The sequence below is a fragment of the Protopterus annectens genome, chromosome 16.part0 (genome assembly GCF_019279795.1).
Source record: "Protopterus annectens isolate FY-2018-M chromosome 16.part0, PAN1.0, whole genome shotgun sequence".
Classification (NCBI taxonomy): Eukaryota; Metazoa; Chordata; order Ceratodontiformes; family Protopteridae; genus Protopterus; species Protopterus annectens.
Genome location: NC_056750.1, coordinates 880590372 through 880614322, shown reverse-complemented (window position 1 = coordinate 880614322; position 23951 = coordinate 880590372). Strand labels below are relative to the sequence as shown.

Below are 23951 nucleotides of genomic sequence, written 5' to 3'. Positions count from 1 at the left end.
ATATGAAACAGAAAAAATGTAACAATGAGATTAAAATATTATACAACAATTTGAAGGACATGAAGTAATACAAAAAATGGGCATCAGTACTTGGGCAACCATGTCATATGCAGTACCAAAATGGGAGGCCTTAAGTAAAATGGGCATCAGTACTTGGGCAACCATGTCATATGCAGTACCAAAATGGGAGGCCTTAAGTAAAATGGGCATCAGTACTTGGGCAACCATGTCATATGCAGTACCAAAATGGAAGGCCTTAAGTAAAATAGGCATCAGTACTTGGGCAACCATGTCATATGCAGTACCAAAATGGGAGGCCTTAAGTTAACTGTGATAGCTGGCCAGTGACGGCTACTCCTATAGCAATGGAGGCAGTAAAAAACACAGCTGTGGAGACTGTTAAGGGAAAGAAGTAAATCCAGAATTTTCCAAGCACACCCATAAATCTAATAGCAGCCCTTGCATGGCCAAAGCAGGACCCTAACTGGGGTACATGTCACCACTAACTCTTTTAAGTAAGAGGGGACAGAGTCATGTAAAGGCAAGTAGATGAAGACCTGGACTTTAAAGATCATTTGACAGTGAATCAGGAGTCAATGTAGACCATGTGGGACAGAAGTAATATTTTGCCAATGATTTGTACAAGCGAGTAATCTAGCAGCAGTATTCTGCACTAACTACAGGTGGTTCAGATCAGTGGTGGGAAATCCTGCAGAGAAGGCATCGAGGTAATCCAGTCACAATGAAACTAAGCTATAAACTACTACCTAGAGATCAGCTCGAGAGAAAAATGCTTTCTTCTTGAAATGCTTCTTAAGTGATAATAAGAGGTATTTACAGTGACTGACATCTGGCCCCACAGTGTCAGCCTATGATCAAAGGTAACCCCAAGACTTTGCACTTCACTAACAAATTTAAAACATATTCCCTTCATAAAGGTATAAAGGAAAACTAGTATCCTTCATGGTAGGAAACTGAAACTGTCATAGTGTCTGTTTTAGAAGTATTCAATGTTAACTAATTACAAGAGAGCCACAAATTATGAATTCAAGAGGATTAAGTAGTACACCCACACCACATCATCCTGTGAAAATAAGAGGTCGATCAAAGTATAACTTGCAACGCTATGATATGCCAATCCTCTCTCCCTAAATAAGATTTCCAGATATAAGCATGTACACTGTGAAAAGAAGTGGACCCAAGACTGACTTTTGCAGCTCTCCACATCTAATTAGTAAGATGAAGATTTGTTCAAACTTGGGCAGACCCTTTCGAGCCAGCCATAAAGGTATGATCTAAATTGTTTTATGACCACAGACGATCAAGAGGTAATGGTCAGCAGTGTCAGATGCTGCTGAGGGTTCCAGAAGGACCAACACCAAGTAGAAACACTGGTCTCTGGTTTCAGGAGATCATTTACAACCCATATAAGGGTGATTTCTGTGCTACGGCATGTACAAAAACCTGACTGAAATTAATTCATAAGTGAAATGAGTCTGAAGTTGCCTGAAATTAATCTTTTCGTTGACCCTTCCTGAAAGGGGGAGGTACTAGAAAGGGCAGAAATTGTCTGAGTGGACATACAGGTCGGTAAAAAAACACCCAAAAGGAAGAGACATTTTCTCCCTATGACAACAGAAGATGCCCTTTAGTTTTATAAAATAATAAAATTGACACCAGCTAGTGTTGAAGAAGGAGACCCCTACAAGAAACAGCAGCTCGCAGAATATCAGGGCTAAAACTTAATATAGCACTTCCGTTAGCACACTGATAATGCAAAAGATCAGCATGACCTACAAAACCCATCTGCAGTGCTACAACAGAAAATTAAACAATATGCTTATATATTCTAAACTCAGGAGGAAAAATCACCATCCCCAGGGGGAATATACAGTTTGCGAAGTAAACTGACCTGGGGCAGTGTGCAATAAGTCAGTGAAACACACAATGTGGGAAGTAAACTGACCTGGGGCAATGTTCAACAAGTCAGTGAAACACACAGTGTGTGAATTAAACTGACCAAGGGCAATGTTCAATAAATCAGTGAAACATACAATGCAGAAAGTAAACTGGCCAGGAGCAATGTTCGATAAGTAAGTGAAACACACAAAGGAAGAGGTACCCAACCTGGGTCAGTGTTCGATAATCAGTGAAACACACAATGGAGGAAGTACCTAGACCTGGGGCAGTAATCAATAAGTTAGTGAAGCACACAATGCAGGATGTAAACAGACCTAGGGCACTAGTCAATTAGTCAGTGAAACACACAATGCAGGAAGTAATCAGAACTTGGTCAGTGTTTGATAAGTCAGTGAAACACACAGTGGAGGAGGTACCCAAACCCGGGGCAGTGTTTGACAAGATAGTGAAACCCACAGTGCAGGAAGTTAATAGATCTTGGGCAGTGTTGATAAGAAAGTGAAACATTTACACAAGTGTTAACATTAGCAGCTCCTACGACAGTTACTGCAGTTAAACTTTTAAGTGCTAAGATAGGGGTAAGCCCAAGTTAGGGTGAATTATTTTTAAGGATGGACCATATACTGCATACAAGCTCTATAATGGGTATGTTAATTCCACTATTTGTTCATAAATCCAACACTGATGTATAGAAATACTTTATATGGGGTACATAAATATCACTCCCAAAGATGTATAATAAGGGTCTGCATACAGTGGACCACCAAGATAGTGACACACAGATCAGTGGCTTAATTGCAGCTCTCCAAGTGTGAAAAAAAAAGAAACTGAGAGATAAGGGTTGCCAGTTTTAGTAACAGTCATTTACTAGCTAGAAAGTACACTGCCTGATGCCAGCAAAGAAGAAACTTGGAAAGCTTGAAAGAAAATCAACTAGAATCAGTGAAGAGAAAACCCTGACTTGGAAGAATCCTGCAACTGTTAAGCAAAAAGCAGTTAAAGCTCCAGCTTTGGTACAAGAGGTGGCTTCCAATAATTTAGATGAAAAACGATAAAACAAATGTGCTCAGAGCTGATTAAAATAAATGAAACACTAAAGGAGTATATTAACTTAAACAACAAAAGGCTGGGGAAAATGGAAGAAGCTTTAAATAGCTATTCAGATGAACTGATAAAACTGGAAAAAAATCAGTTTGAAATGAAGAAAAGGCTGGTTGAGTATAAGACTGGTCAAGAACAGCTGTCCAAAAAATGGTAGAGTTGGAGGAGAGAGCACACAGAGAAAATCCGAGATTGTCTAGTGTACCAAAGAAACTGGAAGAACCAAAATAAGCAACTGGGCTGGTATTTCACAGCAGGAGTTGTTAAATGAAAGTTCACATCATGTGTATAATCCAAACCTGGCCATGAGAAAGCAGTCAAGACCTGTAAAAGTAAAGATGCAATCATAGTAGCAGAAAGAATTCATCCTGAAAAAACAGTGGTAGACGGGCAAAGTATTAAAAATTGAAAACAGTAGAGTATTTGTGGAAAATGATTATTCACTGTATACTAGACAGAAGAAAAGCAAATTTATCCAAGAAATCAGTGAATGCCAAGATGCAGGTGAGAGAGTCAAGCTGCTGTATCCAGCTGCCTTCAGAATATTTTTCTTGGAGGATCAAAGTCATTTTTTGATGCAGAACAGGCTAAGGAGGAAATGCAAAAGTTTGTCCAACAAAAAGCAAGCCATCAAACAATAGGGGATTCTGTGTCCCATTCTTCTGATAATAAAACTGATAGACAAGACTTTGCTAGTGAAACTGTTTCCAGTGTTACAAAGGAAAATCCTTCAGAGACAGAAAAAATGTATAGGAAGTGACTAGAAAATTCAGAAGTACCTTGGGCTTCAACCTGAGTTTACGGCTAAGAGAAGAAGATGAACAGGAATAAAACCACAAACACTGAAATTAGTGAATAACTGTGAAATTAAAGCATCAATTACATTTGTGAACTATGCCTTGCAAGAAAAAGTGATTGAGAAAGATTGGACTTTTTTTCACTTTGTTAAACTTGTGGGGAGACTGAAAAGCATATACCATACTTCATGTCATTAAAGTTTGGAAGGACAAAACAAGGAAAAAAATGAAAGTAACTACAAGTAAAAATGTTTTGTTCTTAGTATTTATATAAAACATTTCATAATATAAAATTATATGTTCTATAGTAAAGTATTTTCAGTGACTGTATATGATAAAGATATTAAAGTAAATAAGTATTTTTCCACAATAGAGGCCAATTTATAAGGGCCTCATGTATGGTTAGTAGGGACACAGATTTTGAAATTGGTTTTATTACCAATTTGTTTCCTGAAAGAGGTTTTCTCTTGATGTATTACAAAAAAAAAAGAAATTAGTTGTAAAAGAACTACAAAATTTCTACTTATACTTTTACAAGGTTTTATAGTAAGAAAATCCAGGATAGTGAGCTGATTAACAACATTAAACTGATGCCTAGGTGCAGAATAATTGGAAGGTTATAGAAGGGAACAGTGATTTAGTTAGTGTTCTGGGCAATGCATCTTATTTTGTTCATAAGAAAATGACAGTATTAAAAAGATACTAGAGACTAAGGATACATTGATTCCTCTTCCATTTGCTTTTAAAAGTTATGGAACCTTCAAGTGCAACTGTTGCAGCATTTGTACATTTATTCATGAGGGGTCAGATTTAACACTTAGTCATATACCTTATGCTATTAAAATTCCCGGTAGATTTTCTTGCAGCACTAAACATATAATTTATATTGCTTTATGTACTAGCTGTGCGGCATTTTATGTTAGTATGACCACCAGAAGTCTTAGTAAGGGCATTCAGTTAAATGGATTGCTTAAAAAATTACTTTTAGTATCTCAGATTACATTCATCAAGATAATAGAGGTGGTAACCTTAAAAACTGAATAGAAAGAAGAGAGACAAAGTAACAAATGAAATTAGCTGCAGACTGTCCCCTGGTTTGAATGATGTTATTAATATTAAATGTCTTTTCTTGGATAGAAAGTTGACTATTTAAATGTTTTTATAGTAATCACCTTTCTTGCCTATTGTTTTATTGATTAATTGCTTAATTGTCTAACTTAAACTTTTTACTAGTGGTCACTCTAAACTTTATATTTTGGTGTTTTTGAATATGTATTTAGTTTTCTGAAGAAGTCTTAGGATAAAAGCATTTATTAAACTTTTATTACACTACAGACATTTCTTATTCAGTTTGCTCTTGTGCTGCCAGTGTTTTTTGTTTTTTGAAAAAAGTAAAAGTATTGAATTATATTAAAAATGCAGAGTGCAAATAGCAATGCTGCAAGAGACACATTTGGAAAGAAGAAAGGATGTAAATTTGATAAAGAAATGATTGTAGAATGTTCAGTAGAATATCAGGGACAATGGAAAATGAATGTACTTGATAGAGAAACTCCAATAGTGATAGAAGAGGAATAAAGATAACAGTAGGCCTGTGGTAGTAAGGGGTTACTGGCAAGGAAGAAAGATTATGTTGGCTTATATTTATAATCCACTGAAAACTGCTATTATGGAGCTTAAGAAAATTTTGGGAGAAATAACCAGCTTTCAGCAGGTAATATTACTTATAGGTGAGGACTCGAACTTGATTTGCAACAGTGAGGATGACTCTCTGGGACCTAGGAGGGAAAGGGAATAGAACAAAAGTGGTTAGATTTTTAAAGATATTTATGAAAATATTTGGCAGAGAACACATACATTCAGTAGCAGGATCTCAAACAATTTACATATTATTCTGGAAAGTACAATAACTGGGCCACACTAGATAGAAACTGTATTTCACAATAACATGTGCATTTAATTGAAAGCCTCAATACATATCCAATAATTATTTCAGATCATGTGGCAAGAACAACTGAGAAATAAATGCAGGGTAATGAAGTAAAAATGAGACACTGCCACTTCCCAATCTATCGGTTAAAAAATAGGAATTTAAGGAATAGGTGGTGGAAATAAATTTGAGAGTTATTAAGGCAGGCAGAAATTTCTTCAGAAGTTATAGCTAGTGAGTTATATAAAATGAAAGTGAAGCTTAAAAATAACATGGGGATAAAAGAAAGAGACATATGGTTAAGAAGTAATAAGAATTATTTAGAGGACATGACAAAGGTTAAAGTATTGCAGAATAAGATGAATCTCACTTAACAGGAAAATGAGCAACTGCAGAGTGCTGAAAAAATATAACGGAGTATCTGAGTTATATGCATGACTTTAGAAAGATTACTGTTAAGCAACTGTTCTTTTTTCACCCGCGGTGGTGCAGCGGTAGTGTTGACTCACAGCAAGCGGTTCTCCCATTCGATTCTCGGCTGGAGCACCTTTTGTGTGGAGTCTGCATGTCCTCCCCGTGGTCGAGTGGCATTTGAAAGACATGCATGAATGGGCGTGCCTTCATTGAAGGTTGGACATCGAGCTGGCACCGTAAAAATCTACTGCCAATTATTAGCGGACCGGAGTTCCGCTGTGGCAATCCCTAACCGGAAAAAGCCGAAAGAAGAACAAACAACTCAAGAGGACCAAAACTTTTAGTACAACTTAGGCAACAGAATGCAGAAAGGGTTGTTGCAAAACATAGGCAGCCTGTAACAAGAAAATAACAAGAGATCCTGTGGAGGTATTAGAGATATTTTGGAAATTGTATGAAAAATGTGTATAAAGCAGAGAAATATGAAAATCAAAAAACAGCAAAAATGGAAATATTTATTAAGACTTATGTATATATGCCAAGGTTAGAGGCAGAGGAAACTCAACAACTATCAGTTAAGAGAGGATAAGACTCGATAAAAATGGTGTCGTATAAATCAATCTGCAAGAAAGTCTCCAGGAACACATGGTATTCTTGTGAAAGTTTGGAAGCTAGGAGGGAAGAAAGTGATAGCGATCTGGAAAGTTGTGTTAAACAGTATTTTAAAAGAAGAGGAAACACCAACATCTTGGAAGAAAGCTGTCATGGCTGCAATACCTAAAGATCAAGCTTCATGTAGGCCCATTTCAATTATAAACCATGATCATAAAGAGTTTGTGTCTATAATAGCTAAAAAATGGAAAAGGTGTTGCCAGACTCAATAGACATGGATCAATATGGTTTTGTGGAGGTGAGGCAAATATTTCACAACCTTGAAAGAACAATGGTGATTTAGAGGAAAGCAGAATGTAAAAAATTATGTTGTTGGTGGGTCTTGACGCACAGAAAGCATTTGACAGAATATGATGAGATTTTATGAGAAGAGCAATACAAGCATTTGCATTGCCTGACAGAATAATAAGTTTAATTAGGATGCTATATGAGGGGTAGGAGGAAAAAATTAAAGTGGGAGGATTCCTTTATAATAAGTTGCGTCTGAACAGAAGAATCAGGCAGGAGGTCCTCTTTCTCTTTGGTTCATTACATTTAGAGCCATTGACAAAGAAAATAAGGGATTTCGAAATTCAAGGATATAATTGGTATGGTAATCAAGAAAAGCTGACTTTATTTGCATATGATACTATTTTGTTCCCGATAAGGTCAGAAAAGCTTCTCATTGTTGTGGAACATTTTTTTAAACAACATCTTTATTAAATTATGACTTCTGAAACCATCTTTATCAAATTAACACTTATGACATAGGCAATCATACATTTATATAAATGAAAACAAACCATACTGACATTTTAGTTGCAAAGATTATATATCTCGTACAATCTATCCAGTCTTTGTCAATCATTGCATATCTCATTCAAATCTTGGCTTCTTTTAAACCTCATTCCTCCTCCAAAATGTTATTCTGCATGCATTTTTCCCACAATTCCCATTTTTTCAATGCAATTTGCTCCTACCATTTTATAAAGATCCAATTTCCAGTTGTTTTAACTCTGTTACCATATTCACTACTTCTAAGACAGTTAGTTTAAACCTTGAATCACACTTTCTAGTAATTTCTTTTTTTTTTTTTTTGGCAGCCACCATAATTAGACTAGCAAGGCCTTACTATGTCTAGGCAATTCTGATTTCGTATCATACCTCAGAAAATCATTTTCTTATTATACCAAATTGTTGTGGAAGATTTTGAGACAGTTTTAAGAGCTTTTTATATATAAAATTAATGAAAATAAATCAAAGGTTACAGCTGTAAACCATGTACCCACACATGAACTGGTTCAGTGATACCCATATTTAAGGGGATACGATACAAAATAAGTATTTAGGAGTATGGATTAAAAAGGATTCTGTTATGGCAGCTAACGGTATATGGGCAACAACTAAACAAGTGGTAATACAAAACTGAGAAACTGGAAGCTCTTTTTTATGGATAGAGATTGTAAGAGACAAGCAGTGAAAATGTTTTTTGTCCCTTTAATTTTATGTACAGGTAAGGCTTATTTTTATCAACCAGAGGGGAAGATGTAGATGGTAATTAATAAAGAGTTGAGGGAATTTATCTAGGAGGGAAGAGGGCAAAGGTCAAGTGGGATAAGCTGATCCTTCCAATAGAACACGGTGGTTTAGAATTAAATGATCTGAAGAGATATTTTATAGCTACACAGTTAAGACTCAAACACACAATATATAACACCATCAGAAAATCTTAATTCCAAGTGAAAAGTGATGATGAAGAAGCAGGGGAGGGATATTCAAGAAATAAGGACAGTGTGGGATTTTGGATGCAGATCCTTAAGTAGGATAACAACCATGCACAACATATTCCTAAAGTAGCCGAAAGTATCCGAAGAACTAAGCCAACATGAGAATGGAGAAAGGGGTTTTTGCGGATATGGCCGACTGCAGTTAGGGGTACAAAGAACAGCCAAGAGGGCCAGAATTTGTTGGAAAAAGCAGCAAAGGAACCAAGGTACTGGGAGCAAATAACTAGAGTGGGAAACGTAATACAATCAGAAGAAGCCAAGAAGACATCTGGACTGCCAGCTAGCGACTGCCTTCCCTATCAGGGACTGATATCAGAGTATAGGCAAAGTGAAAGGGACAGGGGAATCCTAAGTGAAAGACCTGCTCTGGTAGAGTTTTTAGTTGAATATAAAACAGAAGCTGCTGTTAAAAAAGTACAATTAGTATGGCATATAAAGTGTTGCTCTATAACTAAAGGACCCAATCAGAGGAGGTTAGAAAAAGATTGGGAAGAGAGATTGGATAAGCAATTCACATGAAAACAAAGGGAGGATGTATATCTAGCACCCAAAAATGCAATAAAGTCTAGAAGATTTAGGATTTTTGCATGGAGATGTTTGCCTATGCATGTTTATACCCCAAGCAGACTCCAAAGAATTTTTCTTCAGGCAGATGGCAAATGTTGGAGGTATGATGGAGAAGAAAGAGGTAACATATGTTTTGGGAGTGTAATGAGTAATCAAACTTTAAAAATTTCCTACAGAGTGTTGCATGTCTCATGTATTCAAATGAAACACTGAGGCATGAGATGCACTCAAGTTGTTTATTGCACATAAACACATCAAGAGCTATAACTGTAACATGTACTTCGAACTTCATACGCTTACTGATGGATTCATTACTTCAAACACACTCGCATGTGCATCTCCATGTAAGCTTGCACTCACTCTAAATGACTATACAAAATGGCACTCATCTTGCACGTGCTCAGTAACTTATATGCACGTGCTATCTGACCACATTGGCTAACTAGGTACAATATACACACTGATCTACACAGAGTACTCCATTAAAATATTGGGTGAGCAAATGGGTGTAACTAAGGAATTTTCTTTGAGCTAGGATACAAGATCTGAATTGCCTAGACATAGTAAGGCCGTAAGTTTAATTCTGTTGACTAACAAAAATGCAGTTACTAGAAAATGGAAATCAAAGTTTAAACCAACTGTATTTAAATATTTAATATTATAACAGAGATAAAAGAACTGGAAGTAGGATCTTTAGAAAAGTGTAGGAGCAAATTACATAGAAAAAATGGGAACTGTGGGAACAATACCATTCCCCTATTCTACCTGGCTGCAAAGCTAACTAACTCTAACTATCTTTCAACCTTATATTGAGTGTCCTGACTGCACCAAGAACCTTGAACTACCTCAAGCATTACCTGAGTGGACCGTCCTTTATTTTCTCCTGCCCTGTGCTTCCACCTGCTTGTACTACAGTTACAAACTAACTATCTTTCAACCTTATATTGAGTGTCCTGACTGCACCAAGAACCTTGAACTACCTCAAGCATTACCTGAGTGGACCGTCCTTTATTTTCTCCTGCCCTGTGCTTCCACCTGCTTGTACTACATGTGTTACAAACTAGAGCCCGTTCTGAAGGCCAATCTGCATAATTTAAACTGTAATTATATGTTATGTAACTAGTAGCCTCTGGTTGTTACACTTGACCCGTTCTGAAGGCCAATCTGTATAATTTAAACTGTAAGTACATGTTTAGAAACTAGTAGCCTCTGGATCAGAGCTTGCAGCCAGTCCATCCTTCCCTGTCTTTAGCCTCTGGAAGGATATACCTTGCTACCTTCCATATCCTTTCACCTATGGTGTCTTTACCCTGGATACCTGCTGTTATTACTAACGCTGCCCACTAGGTGGTGGTATACAATAGGCCTGTGCCCTACCTCTCTTTCTTATTCCCTCAAAGTATCTGCTCTTTGAACATCTCTCTCCTCCTGATACCTTTACATCCTTTCCTAGGAGCCTGACTTCTCCTAACTTCTACCTTCCCTATATCTATGTTCTACCTCCTCTTCTCCTATCTACTACAATAGTCTACTGCTTTATAGTTTTACTCTCCTTCTGCTCTACTCCCCATTCTGCTCTCCTTACCAACTGCCTGCTCTGCTACTCCTCCCTACATCCTGCTGCTTACTGATTGTCTCCGCTCTCTCTGTCTCTACTTGCTCTTCCATCCTGTACTTACTGTACTCTCAGCTGACTGGTATTATTCCACCCTAAAGGGATCACTTAACCCCTCCTCTATTCATTTGTCCCTCTTATGCTACCCCTCCACTACTCACCTCACTTCCTGCCTCAAGGGCATATAGTGCTTGAACTTTTTCTACCTGGCTGCTATGCTACTACACTACAAAGCTAACTAACTGTAAGTATAAACTATTTTCTCACATTATGTCTGTGCTTCTAAAACATGATGGCTTTCTGTTTTATTTCTGCTACTGTATGGATTGTATCTTCCGTCCACACGACTGTCACAGCTCTGCCGGAATCCTCTGTGGACATATCATAAACTGAATGGTGATTGTAGGCTTTTAGGATGTTTTATAGCCTGTTATATTGCCATACTGACTATGCAGTATAATGGTTTAGAGGATGAGTGGGGTTTACGGGAAGGCAGTAATTGATTAATTTGTATAATTACTATCAATACAACATTACATAAAGAATATACATATAATGTACAATTATTGTAACTGGAAACATATTAATATGGTTTCTTTCCTATTATATAAAATGTATGTTTGCCTATGTTTTAAGTGATAAATAAATAAAGGTGTTAAAAAAATTGGCTTGGGGTAAGCAAGTACACCACCAATGATGTAACAGAAGACTTTACACAGGGTATGCAAATATCCCTTCACCGAGGTACAGAAAGGTCTGCATGGTATGTAATTAACCCTCCACTTATCATCACAGGGGATTAAGATCAAGTCACCATAAAAAACAATCTGTTATGTGCACAAGAAATGAATTTGTTGAAATTCCTTTTGAGAACATATAAATACCAAAGGTATGATCAGTGATCCAATCACAACACAGTAGAGTCTGTGCCTTTTTACATTACTCCCCTCACCTAGTCTTCCTTTCTATAGCATTGGTGTGGGGATTGGTGAACAGTGTTTCTATTTACGTCTTTAGATAAGTAGGAGACGAATACGGGCAAAATCTGAACCACAACATTTTCTGTTCTTTGCAAAAATTATGGGAAATTTTGGAAATTATCAAAAGGACATGGTCTGACACTTGAAAAAAGCTTCTTCTTTTGGCTGCTCCCATTAGGGGTCACTACAGCAGATCATCCGTTTCCATTTCTTCCTGTCCTCTGCATCTTGCTCTGTCACACTAACCACCTGCATATCCTTTCTCACCACAGCCATAAACCTTATTTTAGGCCTTCCTCTTTTCTTCTTACTTGGCACCTTGATCCTTAGCATTCTTCTCCCAATATATCCAGAATCATTCCTCAGCATGTCTAAACCAATGCAATCCTATCTCTCTGGCTTTGTCACCAAACTGTCCAACTTGTGCTGACCCTCTAATATACTGGTCCCTAATCCTGCCCATCCTCGTCACACCCAGTGTAAAACTTAAACTCTGCCACCTCCAGCTCTAACTGCTGTCTTTTCATCAGTGCCACCATCTCCAACATATATAACATAACTGGTCTCACTGCCATCTTACAGACCTTCTTTTTCACTTTTACTGGTACCCAATTGTCACAAATCACTCATGACACTCTCTTCCACCAACTCCACCCTGCCTGAACTCTCTTCGCCTCTCTTCCACACTCACCATTACTCTGAACTGCTGATCCCAAGCATTTGAATTCACCCACCTTCGCCAGCTCTACTCCCTGCATCCTCACCATTCCTCTGGCCACCGCATTCACACACATATACTTTGTCTTAGTCCTGCTGACCTTCATTCCTCTCATCTTTAGAGCATATCTCCACCTCTCCATTGTCTCCTCAACCTGTTCCCTACTATCACTACAGACTACAATATCATCAGCAAACATCATAGACCACAGGGACTCCTATCTGATCTCTTTTGTCAACCTGTCCATCACCATTGCAAATAATAAAGGGCTCAGAGCTGATCCTTGATGTAATTCCACCTCCACCTTGAATGCATCAGTCACTCCTACCACTGATCTCACCACTGTCACACTACCCTCATACATATACTGTACCACTCGTACATATTTCTCTGTCACTCCTGACTTCCTCATGTAATAACACAACACCTCTCTAGGCACCCTGTCATAAACTTTCTCCAAGTCCACAAAGACACAATGCAACTCCTTCTGACCTTCTCTGTACTTCTCCATCAACACCCTCAGAGCAAACATCGCATCAGTAGTGATCTTTCCCAGCATGAAACCATACTGCTGATCACTAATAGTCACCTCCCTTCTTAACCTAGCTTCTATTACTCTTTCCCATAACTTCATGCTGTGATGTACTACATGTTTTATCCCTCTTATTTACTACAGCTCTGCACATCACCTTTATTCTTAAAAATCAGTACCAAAACACTTCTCCACTCCTCAGGTATCCTCTCACTTTCCAAGATTTCATTAAACAATCTGGTTAAAAAACCCTACTGCCATCTCTCCTAAAAAAACACACTTCCACAGGTATATCATGTGGACCAGCAGCTTTTCCATCCTTTATCCTTTTCATAGCTGTTCTTACTTCCTCCTTGCTAATCCACTGCACTTCCTGATTTAATATCCTCACATCATCCAACCTTCATTCTCTCTCTCTCTCTCTCTCTCTCTCTCACATTTTCTTCATTCATCAGCCACTCAAAGCATCTGCTCAACACACTCTCCTCACTTGTAAGTGTGATTCCCTCATTATCATTTATCACCCTGCACAACTTTTCCAGCTCGGTCCCTCTGTCTAGCCAATCGGTACAGGTCCTTTTCTCCCTCCTTAATGTCCAACTTTTCATACAACTCACCATACACCTTATCCTTAGCCACCTCTCTCTTCACCTTACGCCTCATCTCCTTGTACTCCTGTCTACTTTCTTCATCTCTCTGATAATGCCACTTCATCTTCACTAAACTCTTCCTCTGTCTACTCTCCTGTATGTCCTTGTTCCACTACCAGGTCTCCTTGTCCTCCTTCCTCTGTCCAGATAAAAGCATTAATATAAAAATGAAAGTGTTTCATTGAGGATGATTTTCCAATATTTCTACGTGTGAAATTACTGCTGTTCAGGTTTTTTATTTATTTATTTACTCTTTTTTGTTAATTTATATGGGTGTGTGACCACTTCTGAAGTGTTTGGTCGACTTCAGAATGGGAAAGGGCTAATAAAGTTGTTTAGTGTGAGGTTCTGAAATACAAGCCTCACATTTATCAATCTCGGATGTGGGGGTTCTTATGTAGGAACCTCACTATTATCAGGATATTTGCTCACTGCCTGCAGCAAACCAACAGTATTCTGTGCATTTCAAAGGCTCTGCAGGAGTTACAAATTTGCCAGAAATTGTGGCATAAGGTCACTCAAAAGCAAATTCCTACATTGGCAAGCATATAACAATCAAACGGGGTTCATGGCATATGGACTGGACACATCTGATGGGAAATGTGTATAGTAATGCCACTATCACAGCCATTTTATTAAACCTTTCTGCTGTTGATCAAGCACTGATGCCAGGAGTTTTTCTACATATATTGTTATTAAAGCATGTAACATCCCATCTTAATTTGCAGCTTCATAAATATAAGTAGCTTTCTGAATTCCTTTCAACCTGTGCAAACATGCAGTTCAGTGAGAAAGACAGATTAGAACTGGTTACATATTCACCTGTACTGACAAAAAAAACAGGGCAGTAAAATAAGGATGGAAGGTTAGCTTGGCTCTGTAGCATACAAGGGACAGAGCCTTGACTATGGCCTAGATGGCAGTAGTTCAAATAGCTGCACAGACAGTGGACAACAGGCCACATAAGGGTTAAAGTTTGTGACCAATGCTGCCCTGACCATCTAAGTCAAAGGAGACATGGTCTTCATTCAGATGATCACCACTGATAAAGCAATGAAGTGGCCAGGACCAAGGATAACCATAGGATACCCTGTGGTGATGTAGGTGTTCACACCAGCCTGTAGGAGACAGCGAGTATAAAATAGGAGTTATTTTACTGGGACGGACTTTACAATCCTCCATGTGTGAAATTAATGGTGTTCAGTTTTTTTTAACAGAAACACCTTCATAGCTGGGATGCTGCAGAGGATAAAATCAGCTCCATGGCCGGTTGGATGATGGACCCCTGGATGGTTCTTGCGCCATGCCGGAGATATCACCTACTAGAGAATAAACAGCCCATAGTGCGATGGGTTAAGCCTGATAGTCAGAAGGCATAAAAGCAAAAAAGCATGTAGAGAGAAGTGAGGGTGATGGGTTAGGCTTTCATCTGTATAAACAAATGATTTAATATATAGGAAAGTAGAGTTAGACTTTTACTTGTGTGAACAAATGATTCAGCAAAAGCTAAGACAGGGACAGCACAGTAGGGCAGGGAGTAGTATTGTTGCCTCACAGCAAGAGGTTCTCTGATTTGATTCTTAGCTGGGGTATCTTCTGTGTGGACTCCACATGTCCTCTCTTGGTTCACATGGACTTTCCTCTGGGTACTCTTGTTTTTTCTTACCTCCCAATTACAGTCGTTAGGCAAATTGGTGACCCCAAATTGTCCCTTGGTGTTTAGGTAGTGCAAGTCTGTGAGGTGCAGCTCCAACACCTTGCAGTCTTCTTCCTCTTCTTACTTGCCAGATAAACCCCACGGATGGTGGCACTTATTCACCGAGTTACCACAGGCGTTTGACATGACTCAAATATGGATGGATGGAAGGTACTCTATATGCTGGATTAGGCTTTCACCTGTGTAGATAAACAATTCACTAGTAGTAAGGTAGGTTATGGGGGGATTCAGCTGACAGCTCTGTAAACAACTGATTCAGTGTGGCAAGGTAGAGTGGTATAGTGAGTCAGTGAAACTTCTATAAGTGTAAAAAAGTGTTTAAGTTTAGCAAAGTACTGTATGGCGGTATAGGCTTTCACCTCTGTAAATAAGCAGGTCATTATAACAAGATTTTATATGGTGGGTTAAACTTGTAGCTGTCTAAAGAAGGAATTCATTGTAGCAATATAAGGATTAGTGCGTTAGGCTCGTGTAAAAAAAGTGGCTGAGTGTTGCAAGGTGGGATGTGATGGGCTACAATACAGAGACTAGTGGGATGGATAAGAAAAAAATGACTGATAACTGAAGTTAAACATGAAACTCCTACAGTTGCTTTGGAAGTACCTGTCTGCAGACATTCATAGAAAAAAAAAATCATAGATTAGTACTAGGTTAACTGCCCTTGAGAGCCATTTTAAACCTAGCCAATTATCCCTTGTGAGACTCAAACCCTGCATCTTGTGTTTGTAAGGCAAACACCTTAACCATTAGGCCACCCTCCCAACCTTTGTGATAATAAAGACAAAAAAACTGCTCTATACATAACATGGGCATATAGCTATCTTTCAGCTAGCTAGCTAGTATCTTGGTGAATGAGTACACATCTAAGTCGACCTGACCATACAGCGGTACAAGGCAGGAACGTGCTCTTCCACTGCTTCTTATTAAATTCTATAAAGAATTGTTATTATTCTGATTAATCCAAATGCTAAAAACATTGCAAGGATAAAGGTCAGTGACATTGCAATTAAATGATCCGTTCATATGCTTAATATTGCAATTATCCATTTATGTAGTTAATACTCTTCCCCACCTTTCTCACTTGGAGTAGAATCAAATCAATCCCTTTCAAGGACTCGCACAATTTGTTGAATCAATAAATATATATTCTTAACTTAATCAATACATGCATTCTACCTTTGACACGTGCCCTTATCCATACTGCCACATGCACCAAGTATAACATTACACATATCCTAAGTATTCCATTATCACCCTAGTAAACTAACGCACCCAGAACTGGGGAGTTCAAGAACAGAAGGTAGTGATGTCCAAGTGATCTGGTCAGCTGTGCAAAATCCTGTTACCTCCTTACAGCAGGGTGATGCGCATACATGTTTCTGCAATTACATCTTTCTGATGCCTCTAGCTGTCAAATATTGCTTGTTCATATTTCCATTAATAATTTCAAAACAATGCTACATACAAGTACTAAAATAATTCTTCTTAAAGCTTACACTATAGCAAACACAACTGTGTGGATATTTGACCTCTGTCTAGTCCAGGTAAAAAAAAAATGTAATTCTTGTTCATATAAGATTTATTTATATTGCCATGAATTTCTTTTATTTCTAAATATCTTGACAACCAAGACCAAAACTGCTTAGCCTCGTATGAAAGCTATCAACAGGATGAACAAAATGCTGCCAACAGTATAAGTATAACTTAAGTGGTTGCCGAGATGGTTTAAATTGTTTACAAAATATCACAAGCTTAATAGTTACTAAGTTTACTGTGACTTATAAAATCCAGTTTTAGACCTGCAACCTAAAGAATGCTACTACTATAAAAAATATTTTTTTGCTGAAGATTTTTCTATTTATACTTCCTTAGTAACCCTATGGTTCTGTAAACGTGTAGACTTGTTAGATAAGTGAAGTCATAATTTGACTATCAAAAAGCTTAGGCTCCACCCACTGGGAGTTACAGTGCAACCTTCCAGAGCTCCTTTGCAGGGAATGAGTTAAAGGCATGCTTTACAACTGCCTGCAGTGTCCAAAGTCTGTATTTTTTATGAGTAACTGCTAAAAAACACAAGTCTTGTTCAGAATGTCTTTGTGTCTTCCACCAGGCTATAATGAATTCCATACTTTTCGGCCCCAGACCTTGGACCAAAGCTCCAAAGGTGGTGGTGTTTCCCTACTCATAAAGGATGCACACACCTCCAGACTGGTAGCCCAACATAATGCATCAGAGATACATCAGGTTCAGCTAACATTGGGTAAGACAGCAATTCAGGTTGTAGCCTGCTATAGGTCCCCAACAATGTCCCAAGACTCACACTCTACTTTCCTAAGCATATTGGAGAATATTACGGTCCAACCTAACACTCTCATACTGGGCAACTTCAACTACCGCTACATTAACTGGGAAAACTACTCATGTGCCAATACACTTGCCCAATGTTTCCTGGAATTCATTAATTCAAATGCCCTGGACCAGCTCATTCTTATCCCCACTACAGGTAGCAACATCCTTGACCTGGTCATTACTAACATGGGTGACCGTTGCTCTACGCCAGTAGTTAACTCCTCCCTGGTAGATCTGACCACAAACTAATCACCCTGGAAATCCACATCCCTCCCACCCCACCCTACCCTCGCAAAGGTAACCACCATGAATAACTTCTCCAAAGCTAATTTTAAGCTCCTAAAAACAGAGGTGGTTAAATTCATGGCACCCATGCAAGTGGAGAATAGTTGCATGACCACCGAATCATACACCAATGCACTGTACAAACACGTACACAAATGCATGGATCTTGCCATACTCAATAGTACCAAGATACCCTCCTCCAAAAAAAAAGGACTGGTGGTCCCCTGCCACAAACAAACTCTACAACAGAAGGAGGAACTGATGTGAAATAAGGTGAAGTCCCAAGAATGGAAAAACTCCCTTATCAACCTCAACAAAAAGTTGAGATCCCTCATCAAATTCTCTAAAGCTAGCTATGAAAACAGAATTGCAGCAGATAGTAAGACAACCACAAGGCCTTCTATAGTTATGTAAAGAATCTCCATGGCAATATGCAGATTTGCTCTGAGCTACTGCACAATGGTACCCACTATACTGAGCCACCAGATAGTGCCAATATACAGGCCAACAGATTCAGTGCCAACTTTATCGCTCCCCTCCCCCCAAAGGACCAATCACAATACCAGTAGATTGCCAGGCATCCAGTATTACTTCTGCACAAGTTGAAACAGCACTGTCCAAGGCCAAGAACACAGCTTCCATGGGACCTGACAATATCCCTGGCTGTGTTTTACATGAGCTACAGAGTGAACTGGCACCTCACCTGTGTGCCCTCCCTGTTTAATCAAAGCCTCACCTCAGGCTTTTTCCCTACCAAATGGTGCACCGTGACAGTCATCCCTCTCCATAAAGGAGGAGGAGCAACTACAGACCCTGGGAACTATCACCCCATTAGCCTGACGAGTCTGATATGCACATCTATGGAATTCATAATCATGGACCTAATAAACAAGGATATAGGGAATCTCCAAACTCTGGATGCCACACAGTTTGGTGTTGTGAAGGGTAGATCATGCCTGCTCAACTTGGTCGACTTCTTTGTGTCAGTCACCAGACCTGTGAATGAAGGCAAGGTGGTTCATACAGCCAACATTGATCTGGCCAAGGCGTTTGATACCATTCCCCATTCAGGAATCATAGAAAAACTCAATAAGCTAGGTATTAACCCCTAAATCACTAGGTGGGTTGCAACTATTTCTCTGAAGTCCAGGCCAACACAAAGGGTCTCTGTCTGACAAAGTTCGCAGACGATTGCAAGTTGGGAGCTATTATTAACTCCCAAGTGATGTTGACATCCTACAGAAAAGCCTCACTGAGACCAATGACTGGTGTCAGAACCATGGCCTTAAGCTCAATGCCAAAAAATGTGTCATCATCCCCTTTGGGAAAAAACTGGTTCCCATGAATTACCACATCGATAGTAGTCCACTGAACACAGAAGGTGTTATAAGAGACCTGGGAACACAGGTTGACAGCAGCCTCTCTTTTGACCACCACATTGCCACTGTGGTCAGAAAGTCCTTCTATGTGACACATCTCATTACTATGGGTTCTGCACCCAGGAAGAAAGACGTCATTGTCTCCCCTCTACTCTTCCCTCATTAGGCCAATGATCAAGTACAATGCTCCATTTGGCATGTACCTGACTAGACACCTGCAACAACTGGAGTGGCCACAAAAAGTACCTCACAAAGTGGATCCTAGGCCTTAAACACTTGTCCTATATGGACAGACTCAAAAAAACACCAACTATTCTTGGTCTCATATCACCTACTTAAAGGTGATCTCTGCTTGACATACAAAGCCGTGTCTGACCCAGCTCTGTTAGAAATGCTACAGCTAAAGAAATCTCAATCCCTCCACTCCACACACTCCAGAGACCTCAACCTCATTACCACAATCAACAGAACGTGCTGGAGGGACAGGTTCATAACCCAGAGACTGCCCATGCTATGGAATAGACTTCCCATACATATCAAACAGAGCACCTCACTGGTCCTCTTCAAGAGAAACCTTGATGAATGGATGGGAAAATAGAAAATTCACCCCGGGGATCACTCCAGTGGCTTTACTCAACAGAGGCACTGGGAACCAGAAAGAACGAGTGGTACAGTGGTTAAAATGTATGCCTTTGAACCACGTGGTGCAAGGTTTGATTCTCACCACTGGAATTAGTTTTGGGAGGTCATCGTCCCCCTGTACTCATCACTCATCAGACCAATGATCGAGTACAATGCCCCATTCGGAATGTATCTGACCCGACACCTGCAGCAACTGGAAAGGCCCCAAAAGTTCCTCACCAAAAGGATAAAGGGTCTCAAAAATATGTCTTATGCTGCCTGACTGAAGGAACTCCAGCTCTATTCAGTAACACTGTCTGCTCAGAGGTGACCTGTGCCTGACATACAAGGCCATGTCCAACCCGGAATTGATGAACATGCTTCACTTCAAAAAATCTAGATCCCTCAGAACTACAAGGGCGGGAGACTTAAACCTTGACACGGTTATTAATAGGACGTGCTGGAGGGACAGATTCATCACCCAGAGACTCCCTATGCTGTGGAACAAAATCCCGGTACATATGAGGCAGAGCACCTCGCTGGCCTTGTTCAAGAGAAATCTTGACCAATGGATGGGAGATCGCAGATATACCCCAGGGATTATCTCAGTGTCACTGCTAGACAGAGGCACAGCAAAATAATGGGCATAGTATCCTTTCAAACTAAAGGGGTGGCGAAAGCCACAAAACTCTGGGCTAGGCTTATAAATGCCCTTGGGCAGATAGCCTAGTATGAACCTATGAACCTATGAACTAAGGTCGGGTGGCACGATGTCAGGGTAATCCTTTGGGCTAGGTTTGTAAAGGCTCCAGGACCATTAGCCTAGTACACACATATGAACCTATGAACTATACCCACCAACTTCCACTTCAGTGATGCTGCTGTTGTGCTCAACTTATTTACATTTAAAAATAAACTTTACAGCAATGCACTTAGCCTATTACCTTTACCTTTTTATACAGTCTTACCTTCAGTTTTCCACTGTGCCACCTTCTCCCATTTCCCCCAAAACTATCAATATCACTAAAAAGTAAATTCATCAAAAAATGAATCATTAATGAGCTTTTCACTTACTTTTGTGCTTATTTCTAGAACTATCTGTCTGTTCTTTAACAGTGCTCCCAGTTTCATCATTATTTTCCTGTTTGACACAGTCTTCTTTAAGTAACAGTAGCAATTTCTCTGGGGGGATTTTGTACCCTGCAAATAAAAACAAAACAAAAAAAAAAACATAACATTAAATGTTATTCATCAAAAAATTGTTACACATTCTAATACTTTGCAGAATCTTAATAAATGCCTGACATGGCTTCCATTCAGTGTTTTAACACGTTAACTGCACTCAAGTCAGCTGCAGAATCTCTCTACAGTAGCTTTGATTAATTTGATCTCACAGGTTTACCAATGCATGGCCTTTGACACAGGACCACAGTTTCATCTTCAGACTTTGAAAATTAAAGGTAGCCTAACACTATTACAGGGCACAAAAAGTACAGTTTTGTACCTACCATAAATGTAGATGTTCGAAGATCCACATTGCTGCAGTCCTTACACTTGGGTAGTCCGCGCCCTCGGTCCGCCCAAATACCAAAGTATAAGGCTGACGTCGGTCAAGGCGCATTAGACTGACGTCAGTACGTCAGGGTACAAATGCGCATGACCGACGTCATATCCTCAGTCTTTTCTTGCCCCAGATGTCAGAAGACCAAAGGCCAAAACCAAAAACAACAACAACAACAACAAACCCAACACCCCTGCACTAAATATATGTACAATATATACAAATATACAAATGTACAACCCAACCCACACAACCACCTCTAAACACAGAGGGGAAGGAGGGAGGGTAAATTGGACTGCAGCAATGTGGATCTTCGAACATCTACATTTATGGTAGGTACAAAACTGTACTATGTTCTTCATCTCACATTGCTGCAGTCCTTACACTTGGGTAGAATCCCAAAGCAGAGGTAAGGGAGGATGGCAAACTATAAAGGAGCAGGAGCTGCTAAAATGCCCTGTAAAATAGCAGTGGCAAAACCAGCCCTAGATTTAGAGTAAAGAGGAAGGTGGTAATGCTTAGAGAAAGTATGCACTGAACTCCAAGTAGCTGCCTCCAAAATATCCTTAGTTGCCACCCCCCTTAGAAATGCTGTTGAAGTGGCAGTGGCCCTAGTGGAATGAGGCCTAATCCCAGCCGGAATCTCCTTGCCATGATGGGAATAACAAAAAGCAATGCAAAACCCAATCCATTTAGAAATAGTTTGTTTTGACACAGGCTTGCCCTGAGAACTTAAAGCAAAAGAAACAAACAACTGCTGAGACTGCCTGAAATCCTTAGTCCTGCTTAGATAATAACGCAACTGCCTGTGTACATCTAAAGTGTGCAAAATCTTTTCCCCTTTATTTTGGGGATCTGCATAAAAAGTAGGTAAATGAATAGTTTGGTTTAAAGCCACACTAGAAACCACTTTAGGCATAAAGGAAGGATTAGTACGTAAAGATACCCTATCCTTATGGAAAATTAAGAAAGGCTCAACTGCCATAAGGGCCTGCAATTCAGAAACCCTTCTTGCAGAGGTAATGGCCAACAAAAAAGCAGTCTTCCATGATAAATATTTCAACTCAGCAGTAGCTGCAGGCTCAAAAGGTTGTAGAGTGAGTTTCTCCAACACAAAATTGAGGTCCCAAGCAGGAGTAGGAGCTCTACGTGGGGGTCTTATATTCTTTGCCCCTCTAAGAAATTGCTTGAACAAAGGATGAGAAAACAACGGTGGGTCACAGTCATAGTGAGCTGAAATTGCTGCAGCATGAATCTTAATGGAAGAGAAAGACAAACCTTTGTCCAGTAACTCAGTAAGATATTGAAGAGCCACACCCAAATTGGGCTCAGAAACATCCAAATCCTTTGCTGCACTCCAAAATAAAAATCTCTTCCATTTTTCTGCGTACACTTTCCTTGTGCTAGGTCTCCTAGCTTCCAAAATCACATTCAAAACTTGCTGTGGAAGTTGAGACCTGCTATGGTTCAAAACAGAATATGCCAGGCTGTTAGATGAAGAGAGTGAAGCTTGACATTGAGTAAATGACTGTCCTCCTGAGACAACAGGTGTGGAATCAAAGGTAAAGGCCATGGAGGCTTCCTTACCAGACTCCTCAGTAATGGGTACCAGTGCTGCCGAGGCCAATCTGGAGCTATTAAAATCATCCTTGGTTTTGTCCTGTCTGACCTTTAGGAGTACCTTTGGGAGGAGGCAGAGGTGGAAAGGCATACACATGAAGATTTTTCCAACTGAAAGAAAGAGCATCCACTTTCAAGCTGTGTGATGAAACCTTTTGTGCAAAACTTTGGCAGCTGGTGGTTTAGTGGAGAAGCGAACAGATCTATGTCTGGAGTTCCCCATGACACTGTCAATTTCCGAAATACATGAGGATCCAATTTCCACGTCAAGGGGATCCATGATTTGCCTGCTTAACACATCTGCTAAGGAGTTCTGTGCTCCCGGCAGAAACCTTGCTTGAAGATTTAGTTGCAAACTTAGAGCAGTCTCCCACAAAATCATTGCTTGCCTGCATAGAGGATAAGAATGTGTTCCCCCTTGCTTGTTGATGTACCACATGACAGTTGTGTTGTCTGTTAGAATCAACACCTGCCCTGGAAGAAGTAAATCCTTGAAAGCCATTATTGCAAACTGGACTGCTAACATCTCCTTCAGGTTGATATGTAGATGTTGTAGTCTGGCAGGCCACTTGTCTTGTATCCACTTTCCATTCAGATGAGCTCCCCAAGCTTTGTCTGAGGCATCTGTCGTTAGAATCTGACTCGCCTCTGGCCGGGTCACAGAGAGTCCCTTGTTTAGGTGACATTCCTGAGCCCACCACAAAAATTCCTTTTGAATGCAAGGTATTATTTGAATGACAGTGTCCAGATCCTGGCA

The 23951-nt window shown here is 39.6% G+C and overlaps 1 protein-coding gene across 1 annotated transcript in view; it reads right to left on the bottom strand.

Annotated features, from left to right (window-relative positions):
- LOC122790679 overlaps positions 1 to 23951 on the bottom strand; it is an 800254-nt gene that overhangs the window by 388715 nt on the left and 387588 nt on the right. Inside the window, exon 11 of the mRNA XM_044058202.1 lies at positions 21088 to 21213. Within this exon, the coding sequence (XP_043914137.1) occupies positions 21088 to 21213 (126 nt within the window). The remainder of the gene's footprint in view (positions 1 to 21087; positions 21214 to 23951) is intronic.